Source organism: Martes martes (genome assembly GCF_963455335.1).
Source record: "Martes martes genome assembly, chromosome: 2".
NCBI lineage: Eukaryota > Metazoa > Chordata > Mammalia > Carnivora > Mustelidae > Martes > Martes martes.
The window spans coordinates 22190107-22215733 of NC_137889.1; the positions used below are offsets into that span (position 1 = coordinate 22190107).

The 25627-nt window shown below is 37.7% G+C and overlaps 1 protein-coding gene across 2 annotated transcripts in view; it reads right to left on the reverse strand.

Moving 5' to 3' along the window:
• Window positions 1–25627, reverse strand: part of MSR1 (macrophage scavenger receptor 1) — a 79484-nt gene that overhangs the window by 31886 nt on the left and 21971 nt on the right. For both annotated transcript variants that reach the window (XM_080796886.1, XM_080796887.1), the window contains exons 5-7: window positions 23378–23564; window positions 13815–13895; window positions 7358–7447 (exon numbers count right to left, since the gene is read on the reverse strand). In XM_080796886.1, coding sequence (XP_080653012.1) covers window positions 7358–7447; window positions 13815–13895; window positions 23378–23564 — 358 coding nt within the window. The remainder of the gene's footprint in view (window positions 1–7357; window positions 7448–13814; window positions 13896–23377; window positions 23565–25627) is intronic.

Sequence of the window (25627 nt, forward strand, 5' to 3'; positions counted from 1 at the left end):
CTGCTACTTACCAAGTATGTGGCTCAAAACAAGTTTTCAAACCTTTCTGAACTAAAAGCTTATTTTTCCATCAAATGAGAAAACAACACCCTCGATAGGAGAGTTCTCTTAAATTAGCAACAATATTTATAAAGCATCTTGCCCATGAAGAGATGAATAGAAGAGATGGTAGTAGCTCTTATAGTTTTACATCTCCCAAAGCTTAGCTAGAATGGTCTCTCTGTGGTTTTAGTCTCGGTGAATGAGAGAGGACTTTGTCATCTCTGTTCACTCTTCATGGCACAATTACTTTTAATTTTACTATAAAGTTTTAATTTTTATTTGGATTTTGTTTTTGTTTCTTTCCCTAATTTAGTTTACTCTGTCTTCATCTGTCTTTGTGAACATTTGTTCTTATTTACCATTTAAGGATTTTTTGATCCCCAATTATCAAATTAAAAATACAAAATTATGCTGATAAGTAACATGAGAACTGAGATTGAGCACTTAAAAAGTGTAAGTTTTTTCAAATTAAAATTTTATTGGGAAGATTTCATGAAATGCCAACCACTCCTTATCAGAGTATGATGGAGAGAATGTCTCTAATCATTTTGCATATATGATTACACTGTACATAATTGTATTCACTTTTTAATTGTGATTCAGTCATTGCAGGTAATGTGAAATTGGCAAAAAAGTCATAAATTTACAAAAGTACTCAAAACCCTTCCTATTTTTTTGATGATATACTACTATGAGATATATTTTTTTATGATATACTTTTGGGAGATAGTACCTAACTTTCAGATTCCCAAGAGGAAAAAGTCTAAGATGTTAAACAAAAATTAGGAGGGGGGATTTAAAAGGGTGTAATGATCAGCTCTAATTCTTCTTAGAAAAGATAAGGTAATAAATGAGCTTAATTTGAACATTTTAGCATCATTTAGTAAAAAGGAAGAAGTTGTACATCATTCTTAGGAGTCTTTTTATACCACAACTGGTTTGGGATAGTTTCAGAATAGAAATGCTTGCTCAAGCCAGGGCACTGAGTGAATGACTCACTTAAATCCTGATAGCTCTAGGATCCTATGACAAATAAAAAAATCGGTTTAAAAAAAAATTGCTCTTTTATCTTATACCACTTTTTAAAAAATAATAAAATGAAACTTTTCTTCTTATCAATAAATACAAATGTTTTATGTCCCTCTAGCCAGATTCAGAGATCTCCTCACAGAGGACACTTGGAAATTTTTTCTTGCAGGTGAACACATCAAAAACATCCTTGCTAAAGAACAGCCTCCTTTAGAATGATACCTTTGGCTAAAAATGGAGCCCAAGGGCTTTGCCAAAACCTGGAGTTAATACTCTTTCATAAATGACACTCTTCAATCAAAAATAAGGAACTTATATTTCTGAAAGCCGTTGAAAAATAAGAAGTAAATAGTATGTACTAAATTGACATTCTAACTTTAAATATAAGGGAAGGTATTTTCAATAACATCATTATAATTTCAAGCATTTTTAGTGCCCCTTCTATGAGCTAGACAGGAGGTTAGTTATTTTTACAGACACATCATAATTAGCCCAGCCATTTGGCTACTTCAATTTGAGGTGTGAACATCCTCCTTCCTAAGCCTACAACTGTTTCCTATTTCCTGAAGTTTCCACTTTCAACCTTCTCACTAACCTTACCCTCTTTCCTCTGTCTCTTCAACCATTCCTTTATCTTATCATCAGTATTTAAACAGTATTCAAATCTCTTTCAAAGAAAAAAAAAAATCAAAGGAGCAAACATACCAAACAAAAACCAGACTTCTTTCTTCTCTGAGAGTCTGATTACTCCAGCCTTGGCTCCCTGTCCTTGCCTGACCCTCATCAGCAGTTCAGCTCTGAGCATCCCCATCTGGTTTCCACTCACCCCACTGAAACCTCTCTCAATAAGGCACGGTCCTTATAGCAACAATGTAGAGAGCTTTCTGTAGAGTTCACCTTATTTGACCACCTTTTATTTTATTTTTTAAGATTTTGTTTATTTAACAGAGAGATACGGCACAAGCAGAGGGAGCAGCAGGCAGAGGGAGTAGCAGGCTCCCTCTGATGTGGGATGCAGATGTGGGATCCAGATGTGGGACTCGATCCCAGGATCTTGGCATCATGACCTGAGCTGAAGGGAGATGTTTAACGAACGGACTGAGCCACCCACGTGACACACTTGACCATCTTTTAAAACTTCCTCCTCGCCTTTGATTTTTTCATCACTCTTTCCCCAGATTTCTTTCCTCACTCTGGCTGCTTCTGTTCAATCTACTGCTTTGTTTTTACTGCTCAGCCTGTACCTTCACTACTTAAGGCTTCATCCTCGGCGGCTTCTCTTCTGTCTACTCACGAAATAGTATTAAAACCAACGATGCCAGTAAACATTCATATAATCATAGCTACAACTTTGTTTCTCTATCTCTGGGCTCTCCCCTGAACTCCAAACCCATACCTTCACTGATCTATGAATATTTCCATGAAGGACACAGAGAAAAAATTCTGTGATTATTTGTTAGATAAATAAATGAATCTGTTTGGTCTATAGTTTTAGATACTCCTAAACTTTTTGAAGTAGGTAGGTCAGACTGCAACTGCGCTACCCTATAGATCAAGACACCATAAAGTCGTCCCCTTCGGTTAAGGACAGTTAACCACTGTGTCTTATTTACCTCTCATTTCCTGGTGCTAGCATTGCACCTTGTGTACACGGTAAGTGTGCATTATACGTAGAAAGGCGGGCACAGGTTGGGGAGAAGGAGAGCAGAAAAGAAAATAGGGTGCTCTTTCTCAAACTTTTTCCTTTGAAATCTGCCAATGCTTTCAATATCATTCAGATAGTCCAGGCTGTGTCATTAGTTAGACGATGACAATTAATGGATTTTATTTCTAATTTTACTACCTTCTTTGGACTCTTTTGGAGGAGAGACTCTATTATTCATTGTTTTAATGTACAATATAACTAAAGTGGTACCAGACACTGATGCTCGCATTTCTACCAAATTTGAGTTATTTTTTTAAATTTTATTTATTTATTTTTAAAGATTTTATTCATTCATTTGACAGAGAGAGACCTAGAGAGCACAAGCAGGGGCAGCAGCAGACGGAGAAGCACGGCAGGGAGCCTGATGCGGGGCTTGATTCCAGGACTCTGGGATCATGACCTAAGCCAAAGGCAGATGCTTAATGGACTGAGCCACCCAGGTGCCCCCAAATTTGAGTTTTTAAATAAGGCAGTGATGTCTTAAGAATATCTTCTGTCAAACGAATTCCTGCCTCTGCCCTGGCATGCATGCATTCATTCATTCATTCATTCATTTATTTATTTTTGCAGTGTTCTCTTTCTCCACTCCTTTTCTTTACCTGAAGATACGGTTCTCAGAGTGTGGTCCCTGGAACAGCATCATCACTATCACCTGGAAACTTGTGAGGACTGAACATTTTCAAGGGAGCCCTAGTCCCCAAACTACTGAATCAGAAACTCTGGGGATAGAACATAGTACCCTGTTTTAACAGGCCCTACAGGTGATTCTTTTTTTTTTTTTCTTTTTTTAAAGATTTTATTCACTTACTTGAGAGAGAGAGTACAGAGCTAAAGAGAGAGAGAGAGAGCACATGCAGCAGGGAGGGGCAGAGGCAGAGGGAGAAGAAGGAGAAGCAGGCTCCCCGCTGAGCAGGGACCCCCCCCCCAACCCCCACAATGTGGGGCTGGATCCCAGGATACTGGGATCATGACCTGAGCTGAAGGCAGACACTTAACTTGCTAAGCCACCCAGACGGGCCTCCTACAGGTGATTCTAATGCCTGGTCACGTTTGAGGACTAAAGAAATTGTACCTTTTTTTTTAAAATTGAAGTCTAGTGACTTACAGCAGTTTCAGGGGCAATGCCTATTGTGTGTCTTCTAGGACAGCACTAACAGGACTTCCTCTGTAACACATGACCTTGCTGTGCCTCTACTTTCTGTTCCCAGAGTGTTTTGTCCTAATTCATGAATGTTTATTACTTACCACGCTGCACTACAGCTAACTGCTTCTGCATTTTTCTGTCCCTGCTCCTTAAGGGCTGTGCTATATTCATGCAGGGCACCCAGTGAACCCTCATAAAATTGTGTTGGCTTGGTGAATGAATCAATAAATGCTCTCTCCAACACTTTGATTAGAGGGCAAGTGCTGAACTGTAGGAGTCTGATAGTAGAAAAAAAGTCCTGCTTGTGTAGGCAGTAAGCTACCAACATGTTTACAGAACTTGCTTTGTGACAGAACTATCTGAAGCACTTTAAGACATCTATTTATTCGAATTTTGCAGAAATTCTGAAATATGGGTCCTCTTAATAGCCCTGGTTTTTTACATAAGAAAACTGAGGCACAGTGGGCACCTGTGTGGCTCAGTGGGTTAAAGCCTCTGCCTTTGGCTCAGGTCATGATCCCAGGGTCCTGGGATCAAGTCCCACATCGGGCTCTCTGCTCAGCAGGGAAACTGCTTCCCTTCCTCTCTCTCTGCCTACTTCTCTGCCTACTTGTGATCTCTGTCTGTCAAATAAATAAATAAATAAAATCTTTAAAAAAAAGAACTGAGGCACGGAGAGGGTAAATGGGTGGGGAGGTAGGATATACTATGCTATTTCTGTCAAGTACCAAACATATTCTGCTATTCCTGTGTGTCCTAGGAGGATAAATAACGGACATGGAAGAATGATGTGCCGGCGTGAAATTCAAAGTCAAACCACTCTGACAAACCTTTACTCTTCCCAAATGAACCACCTAAGGTTAGAGAGTGCACATAAGTGTTACTGAATGATCTTGTTGATTAAACTTTAGAAGAGGGGTCAGTGTGAGAAATTTCTGGGAGAAAACTCTGGGGTGGGGATCTGGCTCATCTTGTATCCTCTGCTCCAAGCACAATGTATGAGAAAACATAGACATTCAAACAAAGGGAAGTTATTTCTCATCAAATCCGCGAAACTGTGCTGTAGTTAGTTACACGTCTCTTCTGTGGGTTATTCTTTTTTTTTTTTTTTTTTAAAGATTTTATTTATTTATTTGACAGACAGAGATCATGAGTAGGCAGAGAAGCAGGCAGAGAGAGAGAGAGAGAAGGAAGCAGGCTCCCTGCTGAGCAGAGAGCCCGGTGCAAGGCTCGATCCCAGGACCCTGGGATCATGACCTGAGCCGAAGGCAGAGGCTTTAACCCACTGAGTCACCCAGGCGCCCCTTCTGTGGGTTATTCTTAACGTTGTCAGTGACCACGTAGGAAGGTTATATTTAACAGATGGTTGTGAGAAGGAGTGAAGCCTTCTTAACATTCTTAAATTTTTTGCCATGTTTCCACTTCTTATGTAGACTTTCCAAGAAAGACAGACTAGTAACTCTGACTTACTCAGAGTGCCTCGTGATACTCATTTATGAAGATACCCCTTATGATTTAATGGAAATAGAAAGTTACAAATAGACTGTACCAGAAAGAGTCCCGAACAAAATTTTACCATGATTTTGCAAGAGATAATAAATGACTACCTATGTGAGAGAGATAGTAGACAGATATGCCATTTTAGCTTTAAATTTAGAATACAGATAAAATATGTTTTCTCACTTCATGGAATTATTTTGAATTATCTCGGAAAGTATAAGTAGCTTTGCAATTTTCTCAAATTCAGGGTTTTTAAATATATTTATCTATTGCACACAAATTGCCCATTTAGGAAATTCGGCAATTCGTGAAGGATGTAGATAATTTCAAACACATTAACAAATGAACGCTTCTTCCCATTTTGCCAAAAAAGGCCTGATTAAAGCTAGTCAGTTTTAGAGATGGTTGGTATATACATTTACCATTCAGTTCAGGTAATTGGGTCTGATTGTAGCTTGCTTATTTGTGGCTAGCTGATTTTTCTCCAAGCCCAACTGCCATTGACACAGTCCATAAACACTGATACTATCAAAAATACCTCTACACACCTACTGAAATTGCTAAAATCCAAAACACTGATGGATGTGTGACAATACTAACTTTCATTCACTGCTGGTTGGAATGCAAAATGGCACCAGCACTTTGGAAGACACTCTGGTGGCTTCTTATAAAATTAAACACAGGTAGTTTACCATGAGACCCAGCAATGAAACTTATAGGTCAACTCATGTTGCCAGCTTCATTCATGATTGCCCAAACCTGGAAATACCAAGGTGTCCTTCAAATAGGTGAGTGGATAAACAAACTGTGGTATACCCATACATTACAATATAAGGACCATTATAAATAAATGAGCTATCAGGCCACCAAAAGATATGGAGAAGCTTAAATGCATACTGTTCAATGGAATAAGCCAATCTGAAACCATTACATTTGGTATGATTTCAACTGCATGACATTCTGGGAAAGGCAAAACTACAGAGAGCGTCAAAACATTAGTGGTTATGCCAAGTTGAGAAGGAGTGTGGTAGTGATGAGTAGGTAGACTACAGGGGATCTTTAGGGAAGTGAAAGTTCTCTGTATTGTACTCCAGTGGTAGACACATGTCGTTACACAGCTGTTATAATCCACAGAATGTATAAAACCGAATGTGAATTCTACACTGTGGACTTAAATTACTTATAATGTATCAATATTGGTTCATCAATTATTACAAATACACCATGTTAATGACGTTAACAGGGAAACTGGATGTGGGTTTATGAGAACTCTGTATTTTCTGTGCAATTTTTCTCTAAGCCTAAAACTAGTCTAAAAAACAAAAACTATTTTTAAAAAACACCTCAGTGATAAGGCTCCTGTTCTCTCAGTCGTCATTTACTTTGAAATTAGGAAACAGTAAGCTTGTCTCTTTCTAAAATTTCTATGCAAATTTTACAGTTCAAGCGTAGGCTACTTCCTTTTCCTAAGGAGTAGAAAAAATGTCATCACATATAAATTTTAAAGAGCTTGAACAATGTAGTTTATTAAGAACTAACACATAACAGCAGTTAGTTTATCTTGCACAGAATAGGATTTCTGACCTATCTGTAGATTGCTAACTATAACTTTCCAGGGTTTGGCCAGTTTGGGTTAAAAGGGTATTTATACTTTGCTTGTTTTTCTTTGCTAGGCTTTCCATTCTCTTTGTTCTAAGATAGACACCATTCTTCATGTGATTTATGGCTGGGTAGAGTTTATAAATCCTCTGTAGTCTTTTTTTTTTTTTTCTTTCTTAAAGACTATTTTCCTTTAGGGCATAGAAACTTTCCTCAGGTAGAGAAAAATTAGTTTCAAAATGTTTCAGACCGCAAAATAAACTTCATGTGAGTCTACTATTCCTACTAGGATGGTCATTGCTTTTGGTATACAAAGAAAATATATGTTATCACAATACCTGTCCTTCCGGTCTTCCCTGGTGGCCCTGGGAATCCTCGAGGTCCAGAAAAGCCAATTGCTCCCCGATCACCTTTGAGACCTGGAGGACCTACATGGTTAATGAAGAAAAACACAGCAGTGATGATTCATTTTGCATATAGATTTGTGAGTATAATGAAACAATTTAGTTTTGAATATGCAATAGGCAAGTCTCCAAATGAAGGGATAGTATTCCCTCCCCAAATTTCATGTGTGACATTGATAAATAATACAAGTAATTATTAGAAACATTAGTGCACTTAGTACAAGGTAGATATTCAATAAACAATATACTGCTCTTACAAATAAGAATGTATGAGAAAAGAAAAATCTTGGGAGTTTTTTTTTTTTTTTAAATCTTGGGAGTTTTGACTGGAAGGCTTATGCAGTCCAATTGGGAATCCTCAAATGGCAGGATTTTGCTGTAGCTGAAATGGTAACTTCGAAATGTACAAGGCAGAAACTGAACTCTTAAAATTTATTTCCAAGAAAGCAAAACTCAAGCAATGAGAAATACAAAATATATATATGTATATGTATATATATCTACACATATACACACATATATATATGTGTATATATATCTACATATATATATGTGTATATATATCTACATATATATATGTAGATATATATCTACATATATATATGTAGATATATATATATATATATACACAAAAAAATAAAATTTGGGTCCAAATTCTGGAATATATTAATCTTTCTTCTATGCATGTGATTTTACATATTCTACTATAATCCCAAACAATAATGTAACCATATATATATACATGTGTGTATGTACATATAGTATATGAAGATTCATTTATGGGTATATATTATATAAATATACAAACCCAGGTTTTATGTGCTAAAACAAAAGCAGTCTTTCTCCCCCTCCCCCAATTACTGTGGTGACCTTGAAAACTGCATATAAAAGTGTTATTTTCCCTAGAATAAAATATTTCATCCTGAAGCCCAGCAGTTTGAAATAAACTATTGTTAAAAAAATCTCATTTTAGATGTTATTGTCAGTTCACAGAGATCCCATTAATTCAATTTTCAGTTAATTCCTTGGGAGGCACTTTATGAAAAATTTAAAAATTATGCATCTTTTTCTAATATCAATCTTTTAATATACTGTCATTAGTTTATAAGTTCCAGGAGGCAGGGCTTATACATATTAATTGAATAAAAAAAAAGAAAAAATCTTTTCTTGAGGTATATTCATATAGACAGCTAAAATTGTGCTAACTGTTCTCTAAGAAATGTTAGGTATATTTTAAATTGTTAAGAAATATTATTCAACCCAGTCTAAACTTTGATTCCAACAGATATTAAGCAGAGATCCAAAGCAATAAAATGATAAATTATGTTTAGAAATATTAGTAAAATTAGGCTATCTCAGTTGAATTTAATTTTTCAATACGTATTACTTTATATGTATATGTATATATATTCATGAACCATATATATGTATTAAAATACAAATGTATATATCTACATATGTATAACAATATATCTGTATATCATCCATAGATAGATTCACATACTGAACACACACAAACACACACACACACACACACACACACACACACTCTCCCCCTTGTTATATCTGTTAGCTGGACTTCATAGCATACAACCTAAGAAAGAACTAACATCACTTCTCAAGACAGGCTGACTGATTGTAATTCTTCTATCTGTCTTCATTATCCAAGCAAGACAGTCAGACCTCTATACTCAAAGTTATCAAGATCTGTCGCTCAAATTTACATATAAAAACATCATCTTTACATTCTCTGATTTTTTAAAAGATTTTATTTATTTACTTGACAGACAGAGATCACAAGTAGGCAGAGAGGCAGGCAGAGAGAGAGAGAGGAAGGGAAGCAGGCTCCCCACGGAGCAGAGAGCCCCATACGGGGCTTGATCCCAGGACGCTGGGATCATGACCTGAGCCGAAGGCAGAGGCTTTAACCCACTGAGCCAGCCAGGTGCCCCTCTCTTATATTTTTTAAATCTTAGAATAGTCCCTACTCTTTATAGAGTGTCACTCACTGGTGACATCCATTTTTACCATTTGTTCCATTAATTCAACAAAAATGCACTGAGCACACCTACACCAGTCCCTGCTCGTTCCTGGAATGACAAAGGTCCTGATCTGAACAGATCTTCCAGTGTGGAGACACTATAGCAAGAAAGTGAACAAATAAAGAAGGAAGGTAATTTTGGAGATGATAATTTTAGAAAAAAATAGAGAAATGCAATAGAGGATGCCTTGCTTAAGAGAGGCGGATCAGGAAGAACCCCCCCCCCAAAGATGGCTTCCTGAGTACATCACAAGGATACTCAGGATACAGCTGCTCAACTAGGAATTATGTCGCATTGTCAGTGGGCAAACAAATGAGTCTGGAAATGAGGTACATGTGATACTTTCACAGAAATCACTTGCTCTCTAGACATCTGTTATGGGAGATGTTGAGGCAAGCTCTGTATGGAGGTGTATGACCAGTTTAGTCATGTTTGAAAATATGACCCCTAAATGTTAAGTACCATGACTGAACTTTATTCCCAGAGACCAGATTCTCTGAGCCTTTCCAGTGACCATTAGCTAATGTTCTACAATAACCTATGGCAAGAGGCAAGGGTCTGACACCCGCTGCTAACCCAGAGGCAAGCTGAGTACACAGAATCCCAGTCATGGAAGGTTAGTGTTTCCAGGAACCTGACACATCATCTGTCATTTTGTAGAGGCAGAAACAGAAGACCTGAGAGAGTCAACCATTGATGGAAAGCTGGTCTGATAATCAGTCCCGTATCCTGGGTTTGTAGGCTTCTCTATTCGGGCTTCTTTCTGTGGTCCAGCAGACTGGAGAAGAGCAGGGCTCTGAAGTGGCGCCTTCTGGGTTCAAAGACTTGCTCTGCCACTTACAGCTGCTGATTCTCTTGGGCAAGTCATTTAACTTCCCTGTGCTTCTCTAAAAAAGGTGCATTGTTTACCCCTCATCGTAAGTCTGATGTGACGGTGAGGAGAGTTAATAAGTGTGAAACATTTGAAAAGTGCCTGCCATATGGTAAGTGATTTCCTCCCCCTCTAATTATTCCCCTTCTCTTTCTTCTTCATGACACAATCATTACTTTCACCAGCTTTTTGTCAAGGCTGCTAAATTTAATTTTATTTAATGAAATGCACATAGTTTGTGGGCATTGTTGGATTCTTGGGCACAATGTATTACGTCCTGAAGAAACCTGCTTTTTACAGAGTGAGAGTACACAGCCAGCAATGCTCCTTACTCATATGTATATTTAGGGAGCGTGATCCTTGTTGAAGGCTAGGCGAGAGATCTTTCTGGGCCACAGATTCACAGAAGGGGTGAGGAGGGGTAAAGACATGGGTAGATATAAAGATTAATGAAAAACAGTTCCCATCCTACAATAAGCACAGTTAGGATAGACTTCATTTTCTCCTCCAGAAGCATGATTCCTATGGTGGAAAATTTAAGCCAAGGAAGAAAAGTAAACAGCACCAGGTGATCAAAATTTTGTAGCCAATGGAGCCTTTTGTTCCCCTCTCAAGGCCTCTTCCCATGCCTACAGGTTAGGCTACCCTGGTATGGATCCCAGTGGGCAGAAACAGCCCAGCAGATGGCCTACAAAAAGGAGACCTTAGGATCGAACCAGGAGTCCTTTCTTCAAAGCACTGCTACCCTAGGAGAATAGCCCAGAAAGTGACCCTCAAAGGATCTCAGATGAGATCGGGAATCCTTGGCCATAACATTCATCACTTACAGAATTACTTATCATACTGAGGGTTTTGTCAAAGTGGAAATTCTCTACTTCTGAGTATGTGATCCACAAGGCCTTGTAGGGCATCAGGCACAGGAAAGGTGCTCAGTAAACATGTTGTTGAGTAAAAGACACTAGGTCATTCTCCCTGGCACACTTTTTTTTTTTTTTTTAAAGATTTTATTTATTTATTTGACAGACAGAGATCACAAGTAGGCAGAGAGGCAGGCAGAGAGAGAAGGGAGGAAGCAGGCTCCCTGCTGAGCAGAGAGCCCGATGCAGGGCTCCATCCCAGGACCCTGAGATCATGACCTGAGCCGAAGGTAGTGGCTTTAACTCACTGAGCCACCCAGGCGCCCCAACCTGGCACACTTTTAAGGAACTACCACTCTGAAATAGAATTTCTATTATGTTATTTTTTTTAAAGATTTTATTTATTTATTTGACAGACAGAGACCACAAGTAGGCAGAGAGGTAGGTAGAGAGAGAGGAAGGGAAGCAGGCTCCCCGCTGAGCAGAGAGCCCAATGCGGGGCTTGATCCCAGGACTCTGGGATCATGACCTGAGCCAAAGGCAGAGGCTTTAACCCACTGAGCCACCCAGGCACCCCTCTATTATGTTATTTTTGAGATAAAGCAAATTTTAACAGAATGTTCAGCCCAGTGCCTGAGTAACTGCTATAGTATGTTTAATGCATTAATCATTTCGGGCCACTTGAATAACCCTTTAAAAGTTTCTCAGGTTTACATAACATGGTTGTGAATCTAGGGGACTCTGAGTTGGTCAAACTGAGTGTAATGAGCTCAGCTAGAAGTACAGGTGGGGTTTGAATGAACTCTCTGTAATCAGGAAGTAGAAATATGACTGCCCATCGTATACTCTTTAATTCCTGATGCCGGTACTTCTACCGGGCAATTAGGCAATCTGGCAGAGAACAAAACATAATGCAGCAATTAAGCAGGGAAGACTCCTCAAGGAGAGATGCCCAGTAACCTGGCACTTCTGCTGCAGCGCCCTACAGCAAACGGCAACTTCGTCATCCAGGAGTCCATTTATTCTACAACAACAAAATCTAACTCCTATATGAGAAACCGCGTAACGCCGATTTGTGCCAACGAGCAGCACCAACGGCAACAGACTAACCCCTCACTAAAAGGAATCAAAGCAGCTTTGCAGTGGGATCTGTTTAGGGTATTAAGAAACGCTGGAACTTTTAAATCCCTCTTTCTATTTTACACATCCATAGTCCAGAAACAGTTGCAAAAGCTGCTCCCAAGATGAAACTTTGTGCAGCAAATTGGCGCCTAGACTGAACTTCTGTGGTTGAGTTAGAAAGCTCTGACAACTGCGGTTGGTAATGGAGGAGTTGACAGACCTCTGACAGTATTAGCTCTGACAGCTGATGGAATGCTGGTTACTTCCCCTGCTATGACATGAGTGCACCGTTGCGAGGATCTCCTGAGTGCTACACAAGTAGAAAGACTTTTCTGAATAAAGACTCTTACCTGGCAATATTTTCAAAGGCATACCAGTAACCCACCTGATATACATATATATGCATACACACACACACACACACACATACACGATTATATATGTCATATATAATCATATAAATAGATTTATAGATATTATGTCAAATAATTTAAAAATCTTTTTTAATGTGAACAATGTACTGGGTTTTTAAGCATAATGCTGTCAAGGTCAGAGAGGTGTCAAATTCAAGTCTTTCATTTTAAAATACTATTTTTCTATATAAGCTGGGCTAGTCGATGTATTGATCAGAAAGAAGAACATTTTATATAACCAAAAGACAGACGAATAGGATGAAGTACATGGTATTTAGACATAGTTTTGGCAGCATGAACCATTCTAGTTATACTTAAGGCATGCAGTAAACTCCCCACTTTCAAAGTGCATGTGGGTATTTGATTTCTAGCCAAAAATGACATGACAATCATGTTGTTGCTATTGTCTCCTCTATTTTGGGGAGAGCAAGGAAAGTTCATGCTCTTTCTCCTTTTCTGTCTTCTATTATCTTCTCTCGAAATATTGCTTTCAAGATTACAACATCAACTGAGGAAAATAATTTAAGACAATTTTGCTCTAAGTAAGATACAGAGAGTAGCTGACAGCAAAGGTAAAAGTCATCTGTATTCTAGTCAATATTTACATTTAGATTTTGTGGGTTTAAGCAGGTATAGTCCAGTTAAGGTCTATGTAAGGAATATAATCCAATTTCCTTTGACACATGCGCACACACACATATGTGTGCATCTGTGTATGTGTGTCATGCATATATATTCAGTGCAAAGATGATCTTCATATTCTTCTCATGTGACCTAAAGCTAGGGATGCCATATACTGTGCGCGATCAGTAACACAGACAGCACTCCCCCAACATATGAAAAAACCCCATGTGGTGGCTTTGGCTAAAGCCAAACTTTCTTCAAAAAGCAAAAGTCAGTTACATTCGGTACATGATAGTGCTTAGGCCACCGGAAAACATTTACTCTCCCCCTTCGCACACACACATACACAAACACACATGCACTCCACAGGAGACAAATCAGATAGTGATTCCCCTACATGCGTATGTACATGTACATTACTGGGCCCTGGAGGATATGATGAAGTAGTTATTATTTCCATACCTACTGCACCTGGAATGCCTCGTGGACCACTTTCTCCAGCGGGACCTCTGTCTCCTTTTTCACCAGGGGGTCCAGGAGGACCTTTAAAAAATAAATGACAATTTCCGATCACAGTTTTAAAACAATGGTAAAATGCATATGTCATGTTTCAAGACAATTCTTCAAGTAAACCCAGTCTTCTGTTTATTGTACAGTAGCATAGAATAAGTAAGATTGACCCTCCTGAATGCAGGGTCACCAGAAATACACAACCTAGCTATCTCATACATACTTACATGTGCCCAGCACTTTTTTAGGTTCTTATAACCCAGGAGCAGAGAAAAGACCTAGAGTCAATGATGCCATAAACTCACCTTAGTATTGGGTACATAGGCAGATTCCACTGTATGGACTTAGATGCTATGTGGAAAATGTGTGAGGATGTATAAACCATGTGTGATGCACACATAGTAGACAACCAAAACCCATGTTGTTGGAAATGACTAACTCACATCTCTGAGAGACATGCAGATCCGTGGGAGCAGCAATGGTTGAGATGCCTTTGAGAGACCAGGAACCGTAATTTGAACGATGAAGAGAATGAGATGAAAGAGAATTCTGAGGGGCGCCTGGGTGGCCCAGTGGGTTAAAGCCTCTGTCTTCAGCTCAGGTCATGATCCCAGGGTCCTGGGATCAAGCCCCGCATTGAGCTCTCTGCTCAGCAGGGAGCCTACTTCCCCCAGCCCCCTGCCTGCCTCTCTGCCTACTTGTGATCTCTGTCTGTCAAATAAATAAATAAAGTCTTAAAAAAAAAAAAAAAGAAAAGAAAAAGAAAGAGAATTCTGAGTAAGAGGCAGAGACTTGGGGAAAGGTAGGAAGGAGAAAATGAGTGAAAGAACACTTTTCAAATAAAAATGAACAACATGGGTTTGGATGGTGGGTCCTCTCATATACAGATTTTTTTTTCCGACAAATACAATACAGTACTGCAAATATATTTTCTCTTGCTTATGATTTTCTTAATAATATTTCTTTTTTCTAGCTTTATTTAAGAATATTTTGTATGTTGTTATGGACATTGGGGAGGGTATGTGCTATGGTGAGTGCTGTGAAGTGTGTAAACCTGGCGATTTACAGACCTGTACCCTGGGGATAAAAATACATTATATGTTTATAAAAAAATAAAAAAAATAATTAAAAAAATTCTCAAAAAAAAGAATATTTTTTATGTTAAATGTCTTACATACTATATTCTTAACCGTGTTAACCGACTATTACAGTTAAGGCTTCCAGGCAACAGTAAGCTATTAGGGAAGTGTTGGGGGACTCAGAAGTTATACACTCATTTTCAAGGGTACAAGGGATCAGCACCCCAATGCCTGCATCGTTTACAACTAGAGTTGTATTAAGTAGCTGTATTAAGTAGAACCCTAAATAGATACAGATACGATAAAATCAGTTGGAGAGGTTGCAGGGACAATTTTGACTACCTGGCCCCACAATTTCCCAAGTGTCCCCTGAGTACTGAATTTAATCAATACTGATTTAGTCGTTTGAATTTTCTGTGCCCAGCAAAATGGATATCTAGTGATCGCCTCTTGAGAATGATGGCACTTTGGACTTTTTTTTTTTTTTTAAGATTTTAATTTATTTATTTGAGAGAACAAGCAAGAGAGAAAACACAAGTGGGGTGAGGGGCAGAGGAAGAAGCAGACTCCCCGCTGAGCAGGGAGCTCAACACGGGCTTCTATTCCAGGACCCTGAGAGCATGACCTGAGCCACCCAGGCACCCCTGGCAGTTTGGAACTTAAAAGTTACCCTGCTAATATTCCCTCTTCCACACGGAACTGCACAGGACAAGTATTAATCCCTTCCCTTCAAGCAGAACAATTTGCAATTTTCTTTTCAACTCCAAAAGAAAGAAATGAGCTTGGATATACCACAGAATAATAAACAGCAACGTTTTAAAAGAGGCATTTTCAGTCGCTGTGATTTGGCCAAATCCATAGCCCAAATATGACGCACAACTCTCTTTAGCATCACTGGATGGATGAGCACTTGCTTACACATTTTAATTAGGTGGGGGAGTAAAATATCTGAAGAATTTGAAGAGAAGCCCACATGAACAGATAAAGATTATCTCATGAAAAAGTGTATTCTGTTCATGTTCTAAGTCCCGTCCCGGCTTCTCTCCATTTTTCTGATCTGTTCCATTTTTCAAGGTCCAACTTGGATTGTAGAACCTTCCTTCCCTGGTTACTCAATTTTCAGGATATCATTGTTATTCTCAATGGCACATTGCCCCTTTCTCTTCATATGCATTGTGGGGCATTAATATTTTATTGTACTTTCATTACAAAAGCAACTCTACTTATTACAGGAAATACAAAAGCCTGGAAAAATATAATTCATAATTCGATCTTAAGAGACTAACTATTAACATTTATTTCTTTTGTGTGTACTTTTTATTTTGTTTGACTGCTTTTTTTTTTTTTTTCCAGTAACATGATCATGTGCAAACAAATTCCCCGAAGCTATAGCTTCATGTTGGAGACATATATTTAGATGTTGCCCAAGAAATGCCAGGGTTCTACATCAGGAAGGAGTTGCACCTCCACAACCATGAACATGACTGCTGTTCATTTGTCTCTACACAGTGACAAAGTTAAGGGCAAGCAGGACAGACAGACTCAATTTGCAGCCGGCATTTTACTGAGCAAATTGAAAGGAAGGAAATCCACTCTTTCTTTGGAGGAAAGAAAAAAAAAGTGTACTAGGAAAGATTTTGATTTAGTAATTAAAGTTCTAAAGCAAGACATAGACATTCCATGTGTGAGACAAGAAACAAGTCACTGACAGACTAGATCTCGGCTCTTAGCCTCTGTGGTTAAGAGTTTTCACCATTTATTCAGCCAGTAAGAGATGGAACTCTTTTAGAAACACTTCCGTTTCAATTATTTTGCAGATAACTCTGTAGAGTAACTGCATACAGCTCTAACGTTGGAGAATTAATCCAACCATAACAAATACATGGGTTATTTTATATAACTCGGAGTCAAAGCTCCCTCTCTGTATTTTTTTAAAGACTTTATTTATTAAAAAAAAAAAAAGACTTTATTTATTCATTTGACTGACAGAGATCACAAGTAGGCAGAGAGGCAGGCAAAGAGAGTGGGAAGAAGGCTCCCCTCTGAGCAGAGAGCCCGGTGTGGGGCTCCACCTCAGGAACCCAGGATCATGACCTGACCTGAAATCAGAGGCTTTAACCCACTGAGCCACCCAGGCGCCCCATGTATTTTTATATAAAATACTGATACCAGGTTTCTGACTCCCAGAGTAAGAAAATCAGTTAGGCCTTAAAGAATTCTGACTAGGTGTATTGGCTGTTACATTTGTACTGCTATTTTATTCTTCATGTAACATTAATCTCACTTATTATGTTTCATTTTTATACATTGTTATATCTCTTCTCCTGAGTAGAAAATGTGGGAAGTATCTCAATAAATACTTTCAGTGTCTTTTACATATTTGGGTGAATAGAAGTACCCAGATTATACACCAGTTTTCTCTTAGCTTTGTGTGTAGAACTTTTTTTTTTTTTTTTTAAGATTTTATTCATTTACTTGACAGACAGTGATCACAAGTAGGCAGAGAGGCAGGCAGAGAGAGAGGAGGAAGCAGGCTCCCCACCGAGCAGAGAGCCCCATGTGGGGCTCGATCCCAGGACTCTGGGATCATGACCTGAGCCGAAGGCAGAGGCTTTAACCCACTGAGCCACCCAGGCGCCCCTCTGTGTAGACCTTTGAGAACACACTCAACACAACACTATCAGGCAACCTTCCAAATGTAGTCTCCTCTCCATCCCTGTTGTAGCTCACATCCTAATCATCCTGCACTTGAACTAGTCTAGAGATTTTTATCTGGTCTGAATGTATTGTGTCTATTTCACCCTCATATTTCCTTCAGCTCCAGCTTTAAAAAAAAAAGTATGTCTATCAACTATATATAGAAATACAGCTATCTATTCTGCCATGTTAAGGAAGAAAGAAGGAAGAACTTAAAAGTCAGGAGACTTGGTGTCTTTGCAGTTACCTTTGTTCTGAATTACTATCAAGCCCTAAGAATTCACACTATTTTTCTTCAAATTTAATACCATCTAACTGCGAAGTTCCAGGGATAATTTGTAAATGCTGCAGCCGTAATTTGCCATGGACAACTTCCTCTATAAAACACACATACAAAGTCCACTACTTAGCTCCCTCCCTATGATTTTTTTTTAAAGGAAAACTAAGATTTCTACATCACCACAAAAAGAACTGATTTAGAATACTCAGTAACCATAAATATCAGAAATCAAAATTACACAGTTCACTAGAAAAGCAAACCCAGGCACATCCTAGCATTTAAAGTCCTCAGATGATACCAAAGAACTAATAATGTCTGCCTAAATTTCCAGAGCTATGCGTCTCTGTGTCCTATTCATTATGATTACACATTTTCTACTTTATTCTTTCCTTGTCATCATAGAAATCTACCACACCTTCTAGGCTATTGCTACGCATAGCTAGGCTATTATTACTTAAATGTGCCTCTTTTTTCCCTTTTAGTTTTCATGCATATTGACTTAGATATCTTTAATTTGGAAGAGGCCTTAAAGATTTCTTAGTCAAACACACATACAGGATGGTCAGAAAGAGTAAGACCTTAAAGTCCAAAAGTCCAAGGTCTTAAAGCTAGTTGGATAAAACCAGAAATAGACCACTTCTTTCCTGACCTTCTAGGCTATCCTATTCCCAACTTAATGGACTTCATTCCTGGCGTCTGTTTTTCCATAATTCCTGGGATGAATTTTTCTATTACATAGTAGTTAAAGCCACAACCATTTTTTATTTTTAAAATCATGGAAATTGGGACGCCTGGGTGGCTCAGTTGGTTAAGCAGCTGCCTTCGGCTCAGGTCATGATCCCAGCGTCCTGGGATCGAGTCCCGCATCGGGCTCCTTGCTCAGCAGGGAGCCTGCTTCTCCCTCTGCCTCTGCCTGCCACTCTGCCTGCCTGTGCTTGTTCGCTCTCTCTCCCTCTCTCTCTCTCTGACAAATAAATAAATAAAATCTTTAAAAAAAAAAAAAAAATAAAAAAAAAAAAAAATAAAATCATGGAAATTGGTTGCATAAATCTCCAAATTTAAATTCTATCAATTGTTTCTTCTTCTTCCTTGACATGAATATGTTTATGTGTGAATATAAATATGCTTTTAGATCCTGGCAAGAAAATTAGTTTAAAATTTCTTTTCAAAAAACATCACATTATCTTTTCTCACACTGAACCATACTGTATTTTTTTTCTCTAAATTTCTCTCCTCAAATGTTCACCAACTTTATTTCTTTAAATCATGCTATGTCTCACCCCCTACCAAACTACTTCACTATTGCAGTGATGAAATTCCATTTAATCCTTTGGACTCTAATGACTATAATTACTTGAAAATGTGTCCAAATATTTTTGTCTCTTTTATCTTCATGATTACTTAGCAACTGTTAATATCAAAAGGGGGGACACAAAGATGCTAATTTTACAACCAACAAATGATAGGGCACTCATTAATTTGTACAATTTGGTTTTTTCGGGTTATAGTTTCATAAGTATTTATTAAAAATTTCTTTTATGCCTAGATGTGGTAGAGAATATAAAAAATAGCCCCTAACTTTAAGGAATATATTAATTCCAAGAAGAGCCAACACTTCTCTAGAAGACAATGTAAGGTACTTTTCGAGATGACTACCATGTGACAATTTCTCTGATGAAAAAATAACTGTTTAGTATAAAGGAAGATACAGATGTCAGGAAGAGTGTTCCTCTGATGGGACTAGAGAAAGCTTCACATATCAGATGGACACTGAATGAGAGATATGGTATTTTCAGACAGAAATAGAAGGTAAGATATTTAAGTGAAGGCAAAGGCATAAAGCAGGATATAAAAAGTACTGGGTATGTTAGAATCACAGTTAAATCACTGGACGTACTTGGTATCAAAAAGGGAAGAGGGAGGCAATAAGGTATTCAAAAGTGGTTAAAAGACATATTATAGAAGACCCTGAGTGCCACAGAGAGAAATGTAGGAGGAAGTGCTAGGCTTATAATCTAGGGTTTCTCTTCAGAAAGACTTCATTTTAACAACAGTGTAGACAGGATTACAGTCTGAAAAGAAAGAAATGAGGAAGGAAATGATTGGGAAACTATTTCAATAATCTGGTAGAGTGGTGGTAAGAAAGGTCTACACAAGAATATAAAGAAACAACCAGAGGATAGAGGATATAGAATCTAAGAACTAATGGCAGTTTCAGAAGAAAGAATAAAAACAAAATTGCTATGCTGGAAATCTGGAAAAATGACACTGTCATTACAAAGTATGACTCAGTAAGAAGGAAGTGCTAGTTTCACTTATTTATTCAATACATATATATTTGCTCATCCACTGTACAGCAGGCCCTCTAACGGGTGCTGGGTAGGGAGAGATTGACAAGAGACACGAAATTCAACCTCACGGAACTCACATGCGATTCGGGGAAATGAATGCTGAACAAATAAGCCAATGTGTATATTCAACAACTTCATGAGTGGCAAGTACTGGGAGGAAGTTAAAGGAAATGATGACACAGAAGGATGGGGGAGGAAAAAAATGATCTCCAAAAAGGTGTTTTTGAGTGGACCCAAGAAGGAGTGGAGTTCTAAGAGGAGAACATTTTGAGAGAGTGGGAGTCTAGAGCACATTAAGGACGGCAAGAAGTGAAACTAATACTTCCTCCTTCGTTACTTACACTTTTAAGTAGCACTTTCATTTTTCCAGATTTCCAAGCCAGACAGAAGGAGTGTCAGAGGGGAAATGGGAAAAAGAGGGCAGATAAGTAGACGAGTTCCAGACCAAGTAAGAATTCAGATTTATTCCAAGTCAATGGGAAGAATATGGAAGGGGCTCAAGCATGAGAGTTAAACATCTACTAACTTTTAAAAATACCACTCTCTTGCTCTACGTAATACAGAATGAATTAGAAGTCGAATCAGGAGGAACAACTGAGAAGTTGATGTAGTGCATCAGACAAGCATAGTTGCTTGAATTAGTGTAGCAGCAGACGAGATAGTGAGAAGTGGTTTTATTTAAATAATGTGTGCGAGAAGAGTTAACAGGACTCCTAGATGGAGGAAAGTGGCAGAAAGACATCAGTAACAGCTTCCGAGATCTTGGAGTGTGTAACTAGCTGGATAATGATATGGCTGATAAGGCCTGGGAAGCAACAGATCCGGAGAATTGGATGGGGTAGGATGCTCAAGAATCAAGGGGTTGGTTTTGGATTTCTAAAATTTTGGATATTTATTTGAAATCCGAAGTGGAGCTTGTCTAACTGTTAAAGGGAATGTGGTTAATTCAATTTTCTCTTTGTCATCTGTGTTAATATAATAATTAAAGAATGCATGCAATGCATTCCATGTAAGTAAGCTATAAAGCACAATAAAATGGAGAATACCCCCGTGATGTCACAAATCAAGAAATAGATCTCTATTTAGGTGCTCCCCGATCGCATTCATCTTCTTCCTTTTCAGAGTTAAACATAAACCTGAGTCTTGTGTTTCTTCACTGGCTTTCCTGCACTTCACAAGCCAGCATTCTTATTACATATGTATGCATCTATAAATTCACATTATTTGCTTTTGCTAATTGTAAGCATTTGAAACAAAACTGTACTATATATAGTTTTCTGGGACTTGCTTTACACTTTTAATAAACAATTGGTGTTACTTTACACTTTAGTAAACACTTGGATATTAGACTTAAAGGATTTTTTTTCCTAAATTAGTGTTATATAACAAAAATCTCATGGATTTCTGTTTATTACTAATACAATAAAAATATTAAAATTATAAATCGGAGTTTAATAGACATGGAAGCCAGAATAAGGATCTAACATGAATTTAATTAGAATGACAGAAGAAAGGATAGAGAGGGTTGTGACAAGAAGCAATAGTCAGAGACTGAAGCTGGTAACTCTCCCGAATTTATTCTGGATTTAAATCCATAAATATAAGAACTAAAAATAAATGCCAAATGAATAAATTATCAATATAAAAACACAACTAGTGAAATTGCTGGTAATGAAGACAAGGAGGATGACAAGCAGATTGGCAGTCATTTTTAAAACAGCAAGGAAAGCCAAAAGCCAGGGAGATACCCTCAAAATACGGTTCGAAATAACCAGAATAGGTGTCAACCTAAGAAATATGGATGCAGAAGAACAATTTTAAAGATCAAGGACAAAATAGAGAAAATGGAACCAAAAGGTCTCACCTTTTAGACTTTCACTAAATGCACCTCCAAAAGATATACTTTAGGAAGAAAGAAAATGATCCCAGACGTGATATCTGAGGCACATTTAGAAGACGGGAAAATTGGCAAACTCGTGCAAATTTTAATGTTGTCTATATAATGTAAGAAAAACAATACTGACTGAATTCCTGCTTTTTTAAAAAACTACATAAAATAGGAATAAAGTATACTCAAAAACAGCAGAAAAGAAGAGAAAGGGGCCATCAGACAAAGTTTTTAAAATTCCCTGTGTATTTAGGATCAAGGTGAAGATATCGATCAACGTTAGACTTTGTTAAGATAAAGTTCAAGGACAACCGCCAATCAAATAGAAATAGATGAGAAAGTCTCCAGAAATTTTGGTGCCTTTGGTGGAAAGAAAAATTCAATGGGAAAAATCTCAATCCATCTGAAAGTAGACAAGAAAGGAAAGCAAACAGAGCATAGAACTGGACAAAAACTGTACAAAATAAGATGGTAGAAATAAGTACAGTGAAAAGAAATGATTAGGCTGCACATTTTTTAAAAAGTCTTCTTGGGATGCCTGGCTGGCTCAGTTGGTAGAGCCTGCAACTCATGATCTCAGGGTTGTGAGTTTGAGCCCCTGTTGGGTATAGAGACTACTTACGAATAAAATCTTTAAAAAAAGGTTCTTTATGTGAAAGAAACCCAAAGCAAAGTAAAATAAAAGAAAATATTTAAGATGTAAATAAAAACTAGAGTAAAAATATGTATGGTGTGTCTATTAATTTAAAAGTCGGTAAGATTCAATTTACTGTGGTTTACCAAAAGCAACCAAAGTAGAAATTGACAAACTTATTGTTATTTTGTTATTTTACAGAGTTCAAAGACCTTTCTAATTTATAACACAGTCAGGTAAGAAGTAAAAAAGACTCTGGAGGTTTTGAAAAACGGAATTAACAAGATCGATTTGTGGACAGGTAGACAATTTGGTGCCTTATAGGAAACTCGTATTCATCTTCATTAATATGGGATAGCTTGAACAATGATTCATTAGACCTGAAAGACTTTTTTTTATCACTTTCAATTAAAGAATATTAAAATACTGTTATCTCATTGTGTCTTGATATTTACTTTCTCTGGACATCTGTAGTAAACATACGCTTAAAAACTATTTTGCACCATAGGATTTCAAACACCAAATCTCTGCATATAACAGTGTATTTTAATATATTCTTTTCTGGAGAAATGAGAAAATATTTTACCTTGAATTAAAGTGATATTTTTCAATGTCTGAGAGTGTTCCCAATCTTTCAGTCTGAGATCATTAGTGATGTTATTCAGTACTTTCACTTCTCCTTTTATTTCCTCTTCCAAATTCACTTGTTTTTCTTTCATAGACATAATTTCTGCTGATGCATTGTACACACGCTCTTCTAATCTACTCATGTCCTGTGAAATATAAGCAAGCATCCACAAATCTGTAAGGTTAAGAAGCCCTGAAAGCCAGGTACTTTTTTCTTTTAAATTATTACAGAACATTATGGAATAAGAATATGGAAATTAGAGAACTGTCTTAAAGTACTGATTTTTGGTTTTGGAGCATGTCCTCTTTGAACTGAATGGCTGAATTATTGCACCTTCTGTCCCTATAAAATCAGTTGAATATACCCAAGGTACGCTTTGGTTCCCAAACATATAGATATCAAAATGCTAAAAATGACACAAAAATCATGTATAATTTTTAATTTAGCAGAAGTGAAATTTCTTTGCACTGTACTTAGAATAGATACATATTCCAATTCTGTGAATTTGGTAGAATTTGTATATTAAAATGTTTTATAGCAATAATAAACTTTAACATCATAATTCTCATAGTTTTTCACATTCAGTAAAATCTCAACTAGAATTTTAACAATCTCTTACTTCCATTTTTTTTTTTTTTTAGATTTTATTTATTTACTTGAGAGAGAGAGAGAGCATAAGCAGGGGAAGAGGCAGAGGCACAGGGAGAAGCAGACTACCACTGAGCAGGGAACCTGATGGGGGGGCCAATCCCAGAACCCTGGGATTATGACCTGAGCCAAAGGCAGATGCTTAACTGACTGAACCACCCAGGTGTCCCTCTTACTTTTAATTTTTATTATATCTGTGAGGTTTCATTCCTATTTTATATTTTCAAATACATATATATTTTGTGTATATTTATATACATACATGCATACATAGATTGTGAATAGGAGAGATCATATCGCATTCTAGAACATGCTTTCATTTGTCACTCAATAATATACTAAGGGTAGTTACCTATGAAAGTATTTAGAGACTGTCTTATTTTCAATAATTTAGTAGAATTATATTAATGTATTTTTGCATAATTTAAGATTGCTAGAGATCAAGTTTTGAGCTGCATACTTTTTTATTTTTACATCTTTAAGCAACGCTGCAGTGAACAACATTTTATATATATATATATACTTACATACTTGTACAAGTGCTTCCACAGGACAGCTTCTGGGAAGTAGAGCCGATCAGAGGAACTAAATGTTAAACTCTCTGTTCAGTACTGCCGTGGTGCCCCCAAATATATGGCACTATTTTTTCAACCCTACTAATCCCCTAACAGTGCCTACTTTTGCACCCAAATGCCGGGTACCTTCAACATCCTTCAGTTTGCAGAGTTAAGAGTAAATACATAATGAATCATTCTACTTACTCTGCTTTTCAAATTACGATGAGGTTACTTACACAGTCCTAATAAAGCTTTTGACAATGTTTGTCTTTATTTTCCTTTCAAGATTTAGGCTTGGTTTTCCTCTGGGTGTTGGGCTGTTTCTGATGTAGCAAACCTTCTCATCCATTCTGGTGACATTTTCTGTCTTTCTATTCCACTTTTGTCCCATCCTCTGTCTTTGTGGTATGCTCCATACTTTGTCTAGGGACATCTCTGCTTACCTGCTGGTGTGTTCTCATTGCCCGCTGGCACAGAGAAACAAGCAAGGGGTATATTGCTCCCTAATCCAGGTACGAAGAGAAAATTACACTTGCCTTGACTGGACTGGACAAGCTGAAGTGTGGGGTGAGGGTCAAGGCAGTTAGGGTGCAAAGCCTTTGAAAGGAAATGAAAGGTAACCTAGATTGGTCTCTTCGGTGGGCCTACATTGAAATATAGAAGCTTATGGGGTTTTACTGCTCTAACTGTGCACCCCCCAATCCAAAACCCTATTCTGTTGTCTCTACTCTCTATCTCCTCCTTCCCTGACTATTTGGCATTTCCCATATCATATGGTGTAAGTCATGATCATGGGAAGTGCAGCACTGGGCATGCAGTCAATAATTCTGTGATAATGTATGGGCATGGACGGGCCTATACATTTTGTGGTATTGAGTAATGTATAGAACTGTCAAGTCACTACTGTATACCTGAAACTCATGTAACATTTCAAATAAATACAATTTTGGGATGCCCGAGGGGCTCAGTGGGTTAAGCATCTGCCTTCAGCTCAGGTCCAGTC